The following is a 16,055-nucleotide window of genomic DNA, read 5'->3' as shown; positions in this document are numbered from 1 at the left end:
TCAAGCCGATCTCCTTTATGGTGACATAACAGGTCCCCGAACACGGGACCTGTTATGTGACCGGTTATGAGCCTGACATGCATGAAGCCAAGCGCTCATGTAACTCGAGAACTACAAGTCTTACTTTTATGGCATGTGACGATAGGACGAGGGCTATAATCATTATGAGCCCTCATATATATGTTTGAGAGTGAGCGTGCTGAGAGTAAGTAAAAGCAAGAAAGTAAAAGGCCTCAGGAAGGAGCTACACCTCCCACCTGTTTATGCAGGTTTTATGGTGGACAATAATTTGGCACAGACAAGCTGTCACCATATCTCAGAAAGCGGTGAGAAGCCAACTCGGTCTTAGACCTTAGTTTTATTAAATTTTTACCACAGCGTGCACAGAGCAGAGAATGTATTATTTCACTTCCCCTTCCTGCACCCTGGGAAACACACATGAGAAGCGAGGACGGACTCAAAGGCTGAACACGCTGTCTGTTTGTCCAGCTCATATTAATATCTGAGTCATACCTTACTCCCGTGTGGTCACAAGCAAGCGCGTGCATGTACAGCTTAGATATTCAGATCCAGACAACAGCATTGAGCAAATCTGTTCAAATGAGAGGCAGAATAACAATTCGATGCCTCAGTGATGCCAGTTCAACATGGTCATGAACTTAAGTGGCACCTTAAATTGCCCACATGCCTCACCTTGTTACCATATGTAACACTGTGAATTATGAGTCAGGCTGATATGAAATGACATCCTGAATCTTGATACTGATGATATTTGTCCTTTCGGAGATGCTGGACCAAATATGAGGGAGCTTTAGGTTCATATTTTCATTTAATGTGATGCAATGCACTTGATATGTATTTGAGGTGTAAAGTAAGGGTAAGCGGTGCATGATTACCTTCAACAGATTATTCCACAACAATATGCTGCTGCTTCTGACATTTTCTTACTAATTCATTTTAGCTCAAGGCCAGTGATTGCCAGTTCACCCGTATCTTTCAGTGACTCATGGGAACACTCAAAAACACAACTTATTTAATGTTTTACAGTATGCTACAAGTCCAAAGGCAAATGTGAGTCGCTAAGCCTAACTATATTCCACAACCTTTAAAAGTATTTTAAACTGACAGCACAGTGAACTTTATTAATAGATATTAATCAGTAACCCTACTTGCTCATTCATTAGAAGACTATCTTATTTCAAGACTGAGATGTGTTTGCAGTGAACACACATTAAATAGGTCCACTCCTCCTCTCGGTAAACAGACGGAACGAAATCAAGTGGGTTTATGTAATATCAAGGTGTAAAATAAATGTTTATTCTCTGTGACTCAGCTATGCCATTTATCCCCTCCTCTCCCAAACATCAAAACAATGGAACACACCCACCCAAAGGCCCGCATGTAATGAAATCAAAAGAATAATTTCTGAAACCTCTGCGTTATCTATTCATGGTACACAAACGTATGACACATAGAGACTGTGCCTGGTGACTCCAGTATCTGTCATCAAACGCCCGCTATTGTGTTTGAATTGGGAATTGTATTAAACTGACTAATTGGTACACATGTAAGGTCCACACCTGGGTCATCGAGTTACACAAACCTGGCCAAAAATGTGTGGTGGGCCCACGCCAATACAGAATAGTCATAAATGTATTTTTCTCAAAAAAGTAACAGTTACGCCTTTGTTGAACTCTTTAAAGTGTTTATTAAGTATGCTTTAAAGTGGTCAATGATTGGATAATGAAGTAGCCTGAGCTTTTCCAAAGTGTAGTGGTTTACACATTGCCTAACAGGAAAAGTAGCTCTTCTTTCCTTCAATCTGCTCATGTTCACAGCCTCAAGTGTTTAAACAATTATTCATGTGCAAGTAGACCTCAGAGAGCTTTTCTCTTAAAAAGCAGCATTTTGGGATCCACTTAGAAAGGGAATAAACGAAGCAGAAATACACCCCGGATATTTATTCCTACAGTTGTGAAGGGCAGAAGGACTTCCACTGATGAGGGCAGGCTGGCCTCTTCATTTCACTCCAACCAGAGTCATTACTTAGCAGCTCTTGCTCAAACCAAAGTCTCAGGTGATGTTCACAGTGACTGTGAGCTGCTGCTAAAGTGTTCAGCACCTTTAAAGTAAACTGGAAATTTGCATCCAGATTTTTTTTAAAAAATGGCATTTTCCACAAAAGCTTTCATTTTTTCTAGTTTGGAAATCAGATTTTTGCTTGTTTAATTCATTTTGGTTACACTCTACCAGTCACGGCTGAGTTTGGGAGAAACTATTCAGCTCGGGAGTGCAGGGGAGAAAGAGGCAGATGAAATACAAACAACTGTACCCATGATATAATTTTCTTATGATAAAGAAATATATCTATGTTTTTTAAAAAAATAATATATGATTTCAAGATCTCAAGTTTAAGAGAATTTGCTTATTGAGTGGGCCCAAACTGTGCATGGACCCATGCCCACTGGATAATCCTACCCAGGTAAGTTCATGTTTTCCATGACTACAGCCACAGGGGCTGTTAAGAAAAGACGAGGCAAAGGTGGAATCTATTATTGTTATTGTCAGTACTATTACAAATTTTACTTTGATCTTAAGGGCAGTTTGGTTGAAAACCCATTTGGTGATCCTTGTGAGCATGTTTGATTAAATCCACGGCTTCTGTTAAATGCCTTGCTGTGGCATGAGCGTATGGGTCATTTGGCTGGATGAGCTAATAAAGAACTAAATACATATATTTGCTTTAAAACAGCTGGAATATTGTTGTTGCTAGTCTAGACTAAGTTCACTCCATGTAGTATTGGCTGGTTTTATTTCTAACAGTTCTATAAGGTAATCGCATTTTGTGTGAAAACTTGACATAGTCTAAAACTATGAATGGCAAAATGTAAAAACTTTTGTTTAAAGGGCATAAAGCAGCAAATTCTTACAAGGTAAATAGCTCATAATGCCCTTCATGTCTTCTTATACTTTTGTCCTCTTGACAAAGAGTTATTACAAGAGCAGTGACTAATCCTCTAAACATGGACAGTGTCACACAATGCTGCCACGATGACTTTGTGCCAAGAGGACTTTGGAAGCCAGAGATAACGAAATATCATGGAAATGACTTGATAATGAGCTTGTGATACATGGGTATGCAGCACAACTTCGAAAAAGTCAGATTACATATCAGAATGACTGATAAAATGTAAAATGAAACTTGCCTGGCCGGCTTTGACGCTTTCACATAACATAGAGAGAAACATCTTTGATGGTTTACTTTTTATTCTGAGGTAGCAAAGCAAACTGTGTTTTACAAATCTAATTATAGTGTTGATCTTTGATCTTGTAGGAGGTTTTCTCCTCAGTTCAATACCATAGCCTTTGGTGATACGCCAGAACAGCTTGGCAACATGGCAAAACAAGGAAAGTTGCCAAAGCAATGCAAGGTTTTATTTGTGGAGTGCCTTCCGTACACCAAGGCAGAATGAGCATACTGCAAAAAAAGAATTAATTAACACACATGATGCGTTAATTCAAATATATGTTTATAAAGCCTAAATCCTGTAAGGACAAGAAATGGTAAAGAGGCCAAAATCAAAAATATATAAGATTTATAATGATAATAAAAAGTAGAATAAAGTATAAAGGTGAAATAATTATACTTAAAAAAATAACATATAGACGAGTGAAAGAAAGATTTATAATAAAGAAAGTTTGATCACTAAATTTAAAAACAAGAAAAGCACTTTAAAGAACAAAAACAACACATAGATTAAAATAATAAGTAATATTAATGGCTATATATCACCATCCAGATTGAAAAATATTTTTTTAATGTTATGATTTAATAATGTACAGATGATTGAGACATTCCTAAGAACATCAGGTAGTTTCTTCCAGCGTTGTGCAGCACAGTGAGAAGTTGAACTTATTAATAATTTTGAGCACTTTAGTTCCTGTGGCTCCACCATAATAATTTGCCCGCAATGTCACTGGGCTGCGTCCAGTCAGAATGAGGTGATAAATTATTTAAAGGAGACTGGAAGGTCACTAAAGCATGATCTCAGCTCATCTACACTCATCTACACCCACAGGAAGGTCCACCAGGGCAGTCGTGCTGCTTAATTCAAGAAAAGATCTTCCAAACCCAGAAGTTCTTTGGCATTTATGAGGCATGTCGGGTTAAGAAGATGAACGCAGTAGAATAGATGAGCAGTACAGAGGGTAACGTTCACAGATTTTTAAAATTGTATTTCACAGATTTAAACATGCAAAGAATAATGAGGGTAATGTGGGAAAGAAAATGGCCTTTTAAATGAATGGAAAAGTCCAAGCATTCCTATAAGACAGGTAAATTCTTAAAACAGCAGCTAACCGTGACACTTTACCAGTTAATCCCTTTAATTTGAACAAGTTTTGTATGAAATACAGACTAATTTACATGCACATGTAGAACAATGAACACCTGTATTTGAGCATGTATTTGAGTATTTTTCTTTCCACTGTTCTCTCATCAGTGAATGACTGTTATGTCATAATTCAGCTCACAAACTCACAACTTTCTACTTTTTATAAACGTGCTTTTATTGCCCTTGAATTCAGCTTCCAGAACTTATTCATGAATAGTAACAAAAAAATAATATGTGAGTGAGATATTTGGTGCAATAAAATAGATTGCTGGAGGAATGTCGTAGATATTTTTACCTGTGGCCTAAGGGTCATTTTGGCCTTAAAATTTCTGATGTCTGGACTTACATCTGTGTAGTACATGCTCTGTTTGATGTATTCCTGAGTGTTTAAAGGCTCATTAAGGGCTCAGCATACCTTAATAACTCAGTGTTGAGGTTTGTTAGTGCCAAATATTTGCTTTTGTAAACTGAATGACTTTTATCCTATGTAAATAGTGAACAAATAGCACCAAGGTTGGCGCTGTGTACCTGTATTGACAATAACTGTGAGATTTGACAGCTGGGATTCAGACCCAGGCTACACCTCCCTTCACTTGTATCTTCAGTGCCATAAGATGATAAAGGACAATTACAATAATATCATTAAAGTCAAACCTGGACACAATAATCACAAAATGACACTCTGATATTACAACAGCCCATTGAAAACACAACATAGTGTTGAAATTAGAAGTCTGTTGGTTTGCAAGCACAGTAGTCTGGGTAGACTTATTGTTTCAGTCCACCTCTGACTCAGATCACTGGTCTATGCACACTACATTTTTTAGTTAGCAATTTACTAGGAACCCCTTGGGTATGTAATCAAATACTATAAACCTGTAGCAAATTATCACTGAGAGGTGCTAATTTATATTGCTTGCATATTTTCAATCAAGGATTCAATTAAAAAAGATGAAAAGGAAATTAAAATCAATCACATAAAAACAGAAAACTTGAGCACATTAAAACCAAGGAAGTACAACTTGTACAAAATATGAAATCTAAATTCAGAATAGCAGTTTGCACTCTTCGGTTACATAATATTTTATCAGTACTTTGAACTCGTCAAGGGTCGAGAGAATGATTAAGCTCCAGTGTTCTGAAGGGTATTGGATGACCATGGTAGAACTGGAAAATTCTGTTCTCAGCAAAAAAATCCCAGTAAATCCTGAGTTCCCAGTAGAGTGGCCATGTGATTAGCTCAAGATTAGTCATTGGAAATATATTGCTGAAGTAATTATTTTATAATGCAATCAAATATCACTGGTCTCTAACTGCAATCTTCAAAATGGCCAAAGAGTTCAATAAAAAAAACCAACAGCATTCTGACAGAGTCAATAAAAAGTCAGGAGACAGAGCTAGGCAAAGATAGGGTTTATTACATGGCTGTTGTATCAGATTGCATAAGGTGTTTACATGTGTGATAAACTAAATTATTTCCTCTATGTAGATATTGTTAAGCACATAAGACTCTTGATGACACATTGTTTTTTCAAAACATAAGAAATCCACAGATGAAGGAGTTCCTGATTGTTTGAAAATCTCCTAAATTCTTCTTTTCTCCCACATATTATTTTTATTTTTATTGTCTTTTTACATTCATTAGTCTTAAGGGTTTTCAGCACCTGAAGCAGGCCATGAGCTTATCTACTTATAGGTGCCCCACGTTCTCCATTCACATCTCTTCTTTGCTGAAGGACTCTTCAGGTTTTTTTTTAGTCCACCACAAATCATGTTCCTTGCTCCCAATACTCCCGACCCCTTTTCTAGCCTCAATCCCTGACCTCTTTCTCATTCCACATTCCCTCCTTCTTCCTCTTCATCGTTGTTCCTCATTCCCGTCTGCAGGTCTCTGTAAAAAGACCTTTCTCAGTCCAAGTCCTTGTTGTTGTGTCCATTGATCAGACCTGATTCCCAGCGCAGCACTAGAGGAGACTTCTGTCTAGGGGTACGAGGACTCTGGGGGAGCTGAATGAAAAGGAGAACAAAAAGTGAACAGGAGTAAGTGGTGATTGCATGGTAAAAGAAGAAGCAGGCAGTAAGTTGGAAGAGTAGGAGCAGAAAAAGAAAGAGAATTCAAAAGTATGTTGGAGTGGGAGACCAAACCAAAAAGCCAACACGGAGGGAGCGAAAAGAAAAGAAAGGGATGAATTTGCTTCCTCTTGAGGACATATCTTTGGATGAGCATCATTAGCTCTGTAAGTCAAAGGGAGGTTAATGCGACTGTGATCCAAGGCCATGTTCTGTATGACTAAGTCAACAAGTGAGGCCAATTTGCCCTGCAATCCTTCATGTATCTCTGAACTTTAATCAGGAACTAGGTCTGTGCACAGATAATCAACCAGCAGAGAGAGAAAGAGAGGGAGGGGCTATGAGGAAGTGAGAGGAAAGAGGGCAAAACGCTGCTAATGTCAGACTGAACCATGCAGCTAAACCCCAGCACATCAATGCCAAACTGAATTAAACAGCTCAAGCCACGAAGCAGCACTCCGCTTTAATCAGAGATACCAGAGTATCAAAGAGATGCAAGACCCACAAGGAAGGTAACACAAATCAGTGGGATTGTCAATTGACTTTCCTCTTTGCCTGCTATTGACTGCTCAAGTGTGCGCACATACACACACTCTACAGACACGTTCCTTCCCTCTCTCTCTTGCTCTCTCTCAGTCTCAGGGCTGTTTGCCTTCATCCCTTATCTATAAAGATAAGAGCCTCACTGTGTGTTCAGCATGTTATCAGATATTTGCGTCCCATATTTGGTGCAAAAGAGATGCTGACATCCTCCCACAAGACTTTCTCCATTTGACACATTACAGTCCAGAGCAGTTTTAAACAGACAGATGCGTGACAAATTAAAGGAAAATGGGGAAAAGGGGAAGCTGTTAAGCTGTGGGAGGAATTTTGCTGGATTTATTTGACTCCACTTAGCCTCTCTGATGGAAATGATCACAGCTAATCAATAAAAAGTTGTTTTAAGATATCTTAATTTATTTCCTGATTGGACGTGGTGTAGCTGAGACCTTTAGGACATTTTATGACTTTAATTCTTCTGCAATAAATTCCAAAACCCATTGAATCTGGTCTCGTGGCACTTGGTTGACCAGCATCGTACAAGAACACTCTATGTTGGATCTTCCTTTAATTCACCTGCCTGAAAGCTCATCTTAATGCGACATTGCAAGTCAAATGTAGAGCTAACAAAGCATCATTATTTTGGAACCTGATATCTTCTTGTCTGCATTCCAGGGAGACTCAGGATGGCGATTTGCCTACATTTTCATGTCCTATGCCAAGTGTACTAGACGGGTGAGGTTGGCACGTTAAAATTCAGAGTCGAAAGTACTTAATAAAACTCACTGCGAAGTTTTATTAAGTACCAGATGGTAAAATTTATACAAACTCTAAAAATCAATAGTGTGACGGATGAGCTGTAACACTGACACACCTCTGGCCGGTTAATCTTCTCGTCTTCAGCCTGGACCGGGGGCCACACAAATGACTTGCTGACTGACAGGCGCGCTGGAAGAGAAGAGAAAAGCAGATGAAGAAAGAACAGCAGTGAGGGAGAAGTGCCCCTGTGATGTTGTTTGAGCACCACAGTGTGAACACTGAATCAAATTAAGATTGAACATCGTGAGGCAGCAGAGAGAAATGAGAAGAGACAGAGGATTGCAAAGGGAACAGACGGAAAGAAATCTGTACATGAATGCGGAGAAACAGAAACTAAAAGCAGGCAGCGGTAATTAAGAAACAGAAGTTCAATAAAGCCTGATGTGTAAAGCAATATGCAGCTGCACTTTGCACGACCTTCAGTTACTGTCCGGCGTGCTTTGTGGACACACCCTGGTCAGTTTATGTCACTCATTGTTAAACCAACAATGTTTTAAGTCATTCATTCTGACGTAATCACAAATCAGCCTTCATGGCAACACAACACAGACAAAAAAACCACACTGAAACATACTGTAGAGCAACGCCTCCCAGTCTTTTTTTTCCTGATGTATCACAGCCAAGCACTCTTTCAAAATGCCCTTCAAAATCATGTATCAAATGTTTGTAATTTGAATTATTAAGCACTGTTTTTATAAATCTCTACTTGTGTTATTCATATTTTTATTCTTGGACTCTACTGGAGTAGCTTTGCGTCATTCACAGTTCAAAATAATCCTTATTCTCTATCTTAATCTTTGCCCCAACAGAAGGTTTGAGCCTTCTGTTAGCAGGGCGATGCTCACTGCCAGGGCTGGTTTTGAAATGACCATATAACAGTATCCTGTTTTTAACATCATGCAGAGCTGGAGAAGGAAAAACAGAAGTTTGAAATCAAGCGTTCAGAGGAGCCTGAAATTTTGGCTCAGGTGGAAAAGCTTTAAGCTAACCTTAGCTTTCATCTTAGCTAAAGCTATAAGCTAACGTTACTAACTCAAACTATGTTTAATATGAATATCCACCAATCTAATAGTATAGATGTACGTTACAGACATATATATAGCTCAAAACTAAACTCTCTACTGAAACCCATATCTTTAAAAATAATATAAAAATATAAATATCTATAAATATATAAATATATGTTTCATCTTTATTGTAACTGTATTGATTTCAGCTATTTATCTTTGGCTAAATTGGCTATTTAGCAGTTGTTTTTCTCCCTTTATTTAAGGTCACTAACTTATTATTTAAACTATTTAGCCCATTTTCTTACCTGACTATTTAAACCAAGCATATAAAGATCCCTGGATTGCTGACACAATAGCAAGTACCCCACCTGGAAATCACTACTGTATAATACAGGCAAACAAAATTTCCCAGAGATACACTATAGGCAGCAATAGTCTACACACACGCACACACATGCACAAACTCTGTATCAGATTATATCCACTTTTTGAATGCTGATTTCGGACTTAATTCCCAGATTGGACTCTTTCAGCCAGCTCCTTTCTTCCCTGACACAATAGCGTTGAAATATGAGCCAGGTTTTTCCCTGCCTCAGCTTTTCACAATTAATATGACAGGTTAGGTGCTACATTTTTTTGTTGAGTTACAGAATTTTATATTCTGGCCGGCCAGCTTATGGGCTCCAGAGCAAAGTTATTGCTCATAATAGCTAACAGTAGATTCGAAAGCTGTTTTGAGGTTTTCCACTGACCATAAGGAAAATGAAATAATGTGCTCACTGAGCTGTTTCAGGGGGTTTTCATCATCTAGCTGCGGATATAAAAATGACACACACACCCACGCTCAACCAGTCATACACACACACCAGCCTATGTGAGCAGGCGGGCACAAACAGAATCAATTACACCCTTACACACATGCTCACCCAGAGACCAACACAGGCCTACACTAACCTGCTGAGGGTCCAGTTTCTCCTTTGGATGATGACCCAGGTGCGTCAGCAACGGACAGTCCGTTTAATGACAGCACAGGACTCTTTAACTCCATGCTGACTGGCCTTCCTCCCTCTCTTTCTCCCCCTCCTTGTCCTTGTGTACCACCAACACCACCACTGCCCCCATACAGACTAATCCTCTGCTTGCGAAGCTCCTTCTCCCTCTTCTGGGCCTCCTGGATATCCTCCTTCACTTTCACTAAATTATTTGAAGAGCGCAGCTTGAAAAAAGGGTTCTCCTTGGGTACTAAATCCTCCACCTCCTCCTTTTCTTGTCTTTTTTCTGTTACTTTTTCATTCCCTCCTTTCTGTGACAATAAGATGTAAGGACTTCCAGAGTCGACAACAGTAATACCCTCTGATTTGTCTTGGTGTTTCTTCGGTGTTGTGTTCTTCAGGTTGTTCTCTAAGATTATGACTTGTCGACTTGTCCCCTGTGAGATACCCGGTCCTTGAAGAGTGTTTTTGGTTACACTCCGTCCTATGGGAGAGTTTGGGGTCTGTGTCGGGCTAAGAAGATCCAAACTGTGTCTCTTCTCGACACGTGTGTCTTCTGTGGTGGACACCTGTGATGAGATGTCTTCCTGCTTCTTGGGAGTTGAACCATTGCTGACAGAAGAAACCGATGGGGCCCTGCGACTGGTTGAGGCTGTAAAAGTTGAGTCACTGGGTGTCTGAAAGGTCTCATAGATCTGTTTCTTCTCCCTTATTTGTCGGACTGTGCCTTTATCATAAAAACCTGGAATTTTCCCAAGCTTGACCAGATCCTGCTCCCTCTGGGTCTCCGTTTGAATCTCATACAGCATCTTTTTGCCAGCAAACTCTCTATCTTTGTCCTGACACCACTCAGTCTTCGCAGCTACTGAATTGGAAAGAACAGTTTTTCTTAAGGGAACCTCTACATACTCTGGAGTGATGCGTAGATTTGGAAGCCCTCTGGATCTTCTCAGGCTATGTTCCCGCTCTATAGCCCTTCGGATCTCCCTCTCAATGGGAGTCTCTCTGGATACAGTTGATGGAGAGCTCTCCAAAGTGTTGGACGGGGAGAAATCAGCTGATACGCCACTGTCACTCTGGCTATCGTCACATGAGTCATTCTCCATCCTGGTGTGGTTGCTGTGCTTCAGAGACACACCACAGCTATATTTTTCTATCTCCGGCTCTTGTATTTGGACTGTTTGTGAATATCTCAACAGTCTCCCGCTGTGTTGCTGACCAGCTGGCTTGTTCCTTTTAAGTCCGCTCTCTTTCTGCCCTTCCTCCCCACCTGTTTGCTCATTTTCTCCCTCTGTTCTTTCCCCCGCCCTGCTGTGCCTTTCTCTCACAGCAACAACGCAAGCAAAGCCTGTAGCAGAAGCAGCCCCACCTGGATTGGACGGCTCCATGGCAACGGTCGACAAAGGTGGAGATCCCTGGCCAGGCACCTGTTGTCTTGCTTCCTGGTTTACACCTCTGAGGGCAGGTTCACGTTGGTTCTTTAACAACAGCCCCTCCTGGTGTTTATCTGAGGGTTTTGCATGCAAAGCTGAGTCTGTCTCTTGATTAGTGGAAGCTAAATATAAAGGTTGGAAAGACTTGCTGTTGATATTTAATGTGTTCAGTTCCATAATAGCAATGCCCACTTCCTCTTCTTCCTCACTTTCATCTGCAAAAGGAGGGGAACTCACAGTATGCGCGTCATCTGTAATGTTAATGTCAGAGCAAGAAGGGTGAGCAGGTCGTAACACATTATTTTCCACTATACCGGTACTTATTACATCTGTTACAGATGGTTTATATGTCTTCTGATCAGCTGGTTCAGTCATCTGAGATGCCTTTAACCATTCTCGACTATTCTGGCTATCTAAAGAAGTAATGTCTTCTGTTGGGTCTGAAATGACATCAACATCACTGATACACTCTGCCACCTCACCCTCAGGGCTGGAAAAGCCCTCTTTGTCACGGTGTACTCCTGCTGATAAGGCACCCAAGGAAGGTGTAGGCGTGAAAACTTCCTCGCATAACTCAACTTCAGGTTCCTCTTGAGTCTTTAGTCCTCCCGATAGGTTTTTAGGAACTTGCTCTGATCCCATCACTGCTTCCTCTGTCTCCCTTATTCTCGCAGCTCCTTCATTTTCCATTTTAGTCGCATCAGCTGTTTTGATTTTTGAGATAGTCTCTTTCTCCCGCTGAATATTGACCTGAGCATCAGGCTCCAGGGTGTCTATATCCTCCTCGGGTTCTGCCTTGGGTGCCTTTAAGCCTTTCAGAGGGAAGTTGTCACCCCTCGCCCAAGACTCATTGACCGACTCGTCAAGTAAGTTGACAGGGCACTGCTCCTGCCAGGCCGTGGGTCTTGTTGCCATGGTGACAGGTCTGCTGATGTAGAAGTGTTTGGAGCAGTCAGGTTGTTTGGCCTCCAGCCAGTCAGTCTGAATGAAAGCAAAAGAGCACAGATGGAGGAGAGGGGAATGGCAGAGTGATTGACATTGTTTAGCATTGTTTATTTTATACACTAATATTTTAGAGCATTTCAAACAACTCATTCATATTACTGCTGCAATGAATCATTGTCTGTTTTCACTGTGCGAAATGCTGAGGGCTATACTGACATGTTTTCATTTGTATTTGCATAACTCTTTCTCATCTCTGTTGAAATACTACAGCGAACAGACAAGAAAGAACATTTTTAAATAATTGTTAAGAGGGAAAAAAACATGTTAGGACACTTGGCATTTGCATAGCAGGATTTGTTGTTTTTAAAAGATAATGTCAGCTTCTGTTTCCCTTTCAGCTATCAGAGGTTTTAAAAAATAATGGTATAAAGGTTTTTTTTTTTTAAATAAATATATGTTCATTATTATGCAAGTGGGAAACAAATGAAAGAAAAAATGGAATATACTTGAAGTGATGACATCTAAAAACAGGCCATACGAGTATGAAAATGAGGATGAATCAGACGACGCTGCAGTCCTCAGAACTCATTGGACTCATCTGTATGGGCTCAAATTGTGGTCATAAATATTTTGTACTTGTAAATCAGTTTTGTACTTGTAAATCAGGATTTGTATGTGTAAAAAGAATTTGTGTGTGTAAAAAAGATTTGTGTGTGGACTTAGCCAAAAAACTATGTGAGAAAGTCTGCACTCAAGTTTCAAGTTACAAGTACGAATTTTGACTCTATTTTTCTTCCTTTCATCTGATTGGCCAATGTCATGTCAATCACAAATTTACCTATCCAATCAAAGAACAGATGGGTTTTGCTGTGGAGGGGTGCTTTTTTTATTTATTGTATGAATCCAGACATCTGAGCAAAGATCACTAAAACTGTTCTGGGGCGCATGGCGGACTAGTATCTCTTTTAATTTGTTACTGTCTTCTGTATATGCTTAAATAACTGTGTTGGATTAGAGCACTGCAAATCCAGTTAAAGTGTACTGCATTCCTTTTCTCTCTCTTTAACGGCAGCTTTAGTGCGCTTATGTTATTATATGACACGCAGGGTGTTTATAAAGCTGTGCCTGACTTTGGCTGTAAGGTGGCAACTACTCTGTGCAGAGCCTAACTAAAGTTTTCTGCTGAGCACACCTTTTCTTTAATCAGCTTACAGGCTGGGAAATGGCTCAGTAACACACACATCATACACACACACACAGACACACACAACACGCTCACACACTCACACACACACACAGACACACACACACACACACACACACACACACGCATGCAGACAATAGGATTGTCTGCAGGATATACTGACTAAAGTGGAGTCCAACTCATCCAATATCTCTTTTTCTTTAATACACACTCCTGTATTTCAAGCTTGCCCTGAATCTGTATTACTTCTGTCTCTCTCTCTCTCTCTCTCTCTCTCTCTCTCTCTCTCTCTCTCTCTCTCTCTGTCTCTCTCTGTCTCTCTCTCTCTCTCTCTCTCTCTCTCTCTCTCTCTCTCTCTCTCTCTCTCTCTCTCTCTCTCTCACACACACACACACACACACACACACACACACACACACACACACACACACACACACACACACACACACACACACTGTCATCTCTTGTTCAGCTTGCGTTCTGAAAAACTCCCTTTCCCATCACTATTATCACTTCCAAGCCATTCTGACTAGGCTGGACTCCAACTGTGACTGATCATTAGGGGAATGTAGACCACAGCACTGGGGATCAATGGTCTTTGATGAACTGGGACGGACGGACAAATGAGGTACACCCCCTTCGTGTACAGATTATAAGGAGTGACAGCATGACACGGTGGGAAGAATGGGGATCGCTGTGGCATACTGGCTGAACATGTGGATGCAACAGCAGAACAATGTAGCCTAGTGCGGGTAAATTAGTATGAGATCAGGGAGAGGAAACAGTGAGATATGAGAGATAAGACAGAAACTGGTTTGGGAAGCCAATCTCCAGCTGCGTTTGATGTATCTGGGCTAACATTATTATCAGCTTCCAGCTAAGACACACATACTAACTCAAGGTTTCTTTCTTGTTTCCGAAATGTAAAAAGATTTCAAGCCAGAACATTATTTGTTTTGTTTCATATACCAGTTTAATAAGCAGCTTATTAGTGTGTTCACTGAATGCCCTATTCAGTGCCCATTATGAAATGTACCCTGGCTAACGTCAGGCCGGGTGTTTTGTAATGAGGGGGCAGTGAGATTTGGGTAACTGGCATTCCCACGGAGTTATTACTGTGCCTAAATGAGCAATAACCTCAGTCATTAACTCAGTTTATGCATGCTGCTTTTTAACTGATCAGACACAGAAACACAGGCTCAGCTGTTACCTGCACACATGACTCTACCACCTATGTTACAGAATAACTGACAGAAACTCCTGAAATTCATAAAGTCAGAATAATAAGTCGCTTACTAACGGAGAGTTCCCAACACTAAGCTTCATTGTGAAATTGAGCATGAAAAGGAACATTTTGCCACAGTGAGAAAGAAATTTGTTATAATGGTTTAAACTTTGTAGCCTCCAACGCTAAGGTAGTAAAACAAGCTGCTCATTCATTCTGGGGCATGTTGATGTAATCTAACCACTCTAAGCATAAACTCTGACAATTGATTATTGGATTCTTTTTTATTTTCAGAGGAATCTGGCAGAATTTTACCAAAGGTAAGGTTGCGGATTAAACTTAATTACATAACAGACTTATGTTTTGTTCATTATATCCACAAAGGCTCTTACATTATCAAAAGAACAGAATAATCATTATCATCATTGGGGAAAAAACATCTGTGTCAGCTCAAACAAATAAACCTCCTTTTCGTGGTCAGCAATGTCCTAAAACTGTTAAAGATCTAACGACTTTAGACAAAAAAATTGAAATGAATTTGAATAAATGCAGCCAAATTCATCCCTAGTGTTGTTGCTGTCTAATAGTTGCTGACTATGTTCTTTTAACATTTTCCAGGCATAAGTGTCATATTTGAGAAATTGATCCCAATAGGCTCAGCTGCTCCAAACTTCTGTACTACGCTTGTTTGTTTTTTCCCAGTGGTAATTACTTACCCTAGAAAATATTTCATGTATGTATTTAGAGCAGTTTCCTACTCAACAAGAACATACTACAGGAACTGAATATACAGCTACACATACCTGTTGCACATACCTGTCTTGAAGATGCCCTCCAAATGATAGATTCCTGTGTAATACACACTTGTCTTGCTTCAATTCACTGATGTGTAATCAGCAGAACAGGACTCTGTCTGCTCTCGGCTCTCACAATGCCTCAGAGCCCGGCTCTCCTCATTTGTGCACACCAACACCATCAGTCCAACAATTGTGCACGCCCACATTTGCATTTCATTCACCCACAATCACTAATACGTGGACAAATATGCATGAGAGTCTGCTTAAACACATGTGCTCCAGGCTTACTCTGCTGTCATGGATTTGAAAATATGATATGTAGTAATAATCCTATTGGACTGGATTGGAGTTGCATCGCATTTAAGACAATAGTGTTAAGCTACTAGCGAACAAGAGTAGGCTTGGTTAGCCTCATGAATAAATAGACTGTGCTCTGCATAGACAGACATTTCATTCAGTTTATATAGTGCCAAATCACAACAAGAGTGGCCTCAAGGTAAAGATCCTACTAAAACTAATCTTTATCTTTCCATTCTCAGGCTATGTTCCTTTCACCGCAGGGAAAAGGGTAACACCACCTGGGTCTGGGTGCAGTTCCCCCCTCCAGGGGCAAGGGTACCTAGACC

At 40.2% G+C, this 16,055-nt stretch overlaps 1 protein-coding gene across 3 annotated transcripts; it reads right to left on the bottom strand.

Annotated features, from left to right (window-relative positions):
* Positions 1 to 3,749: 3,749 nt before the first annotated feature.
* On the bottom strand, positions 3,750 to 15,736 carry misp3 (MISP family member 3). 3 transcript variants are annotated; one of them, XM_005936427.3, is made up of 4 exons: positions 15,436 to 15,736; positions 9,788 to 12,239; positions 7,879 to 7,952; positions 3,750 to 6,401 (listed from the first exon to the last, which is right to left on the bottom strand). In XM_005936427.3, exons 2-4 carry the CDS (start codon positions 12,171 to 12,173, stop codon positions 6,303 to 6,305), a joined length of 2,559 nt encoding a protein of 852 aa, XP_005936489.1. In that variant the 5' UTR covers positions 12,174 to 12,239; positions 15,436 to 15,736; the 3' UTR covers positions 3,750 to 6,302. The 3 variants fall into 3 exon arrangements, with proteins under 3 accessions (XP_005936489.1, XP_005936488.1, XP_042082385.1); XM_005936426.3 differs by having other exon boundaries at positions 15,449 to 15,736; XM_042226451.1 differs by lacking the exon at positions 15,436 to 15,736 and having other exon boundaries at positions 9,788 to 12,786.
* Between the last annotated feature and the right edge of the window lie 319 nt (positions 15,737 to 16,055).

The sequence above is a fragment of the Haplochromis burtoni genome, unplaced genomic scaffold, assembly GCF_018398535.1.
Source record: "Haplochromis burtoni strain Fernald_Lab_line unplaced genomic scaffold, NCSU_Asbu1 Contig_212, whole genome shotgun sequence".
Taxonomy (NCBI): domain Eukaryota; kingdom Metazoa; phylum Chordata; class Actinopteri; order Cichliformes; family Cichlidae; genus Haplochromis; species Haplochromis burtoni.
Note: the sequence above shows the minus strand (reverse complement) of the source record. Positions and strands in the feature narration are given on the sequence as shown.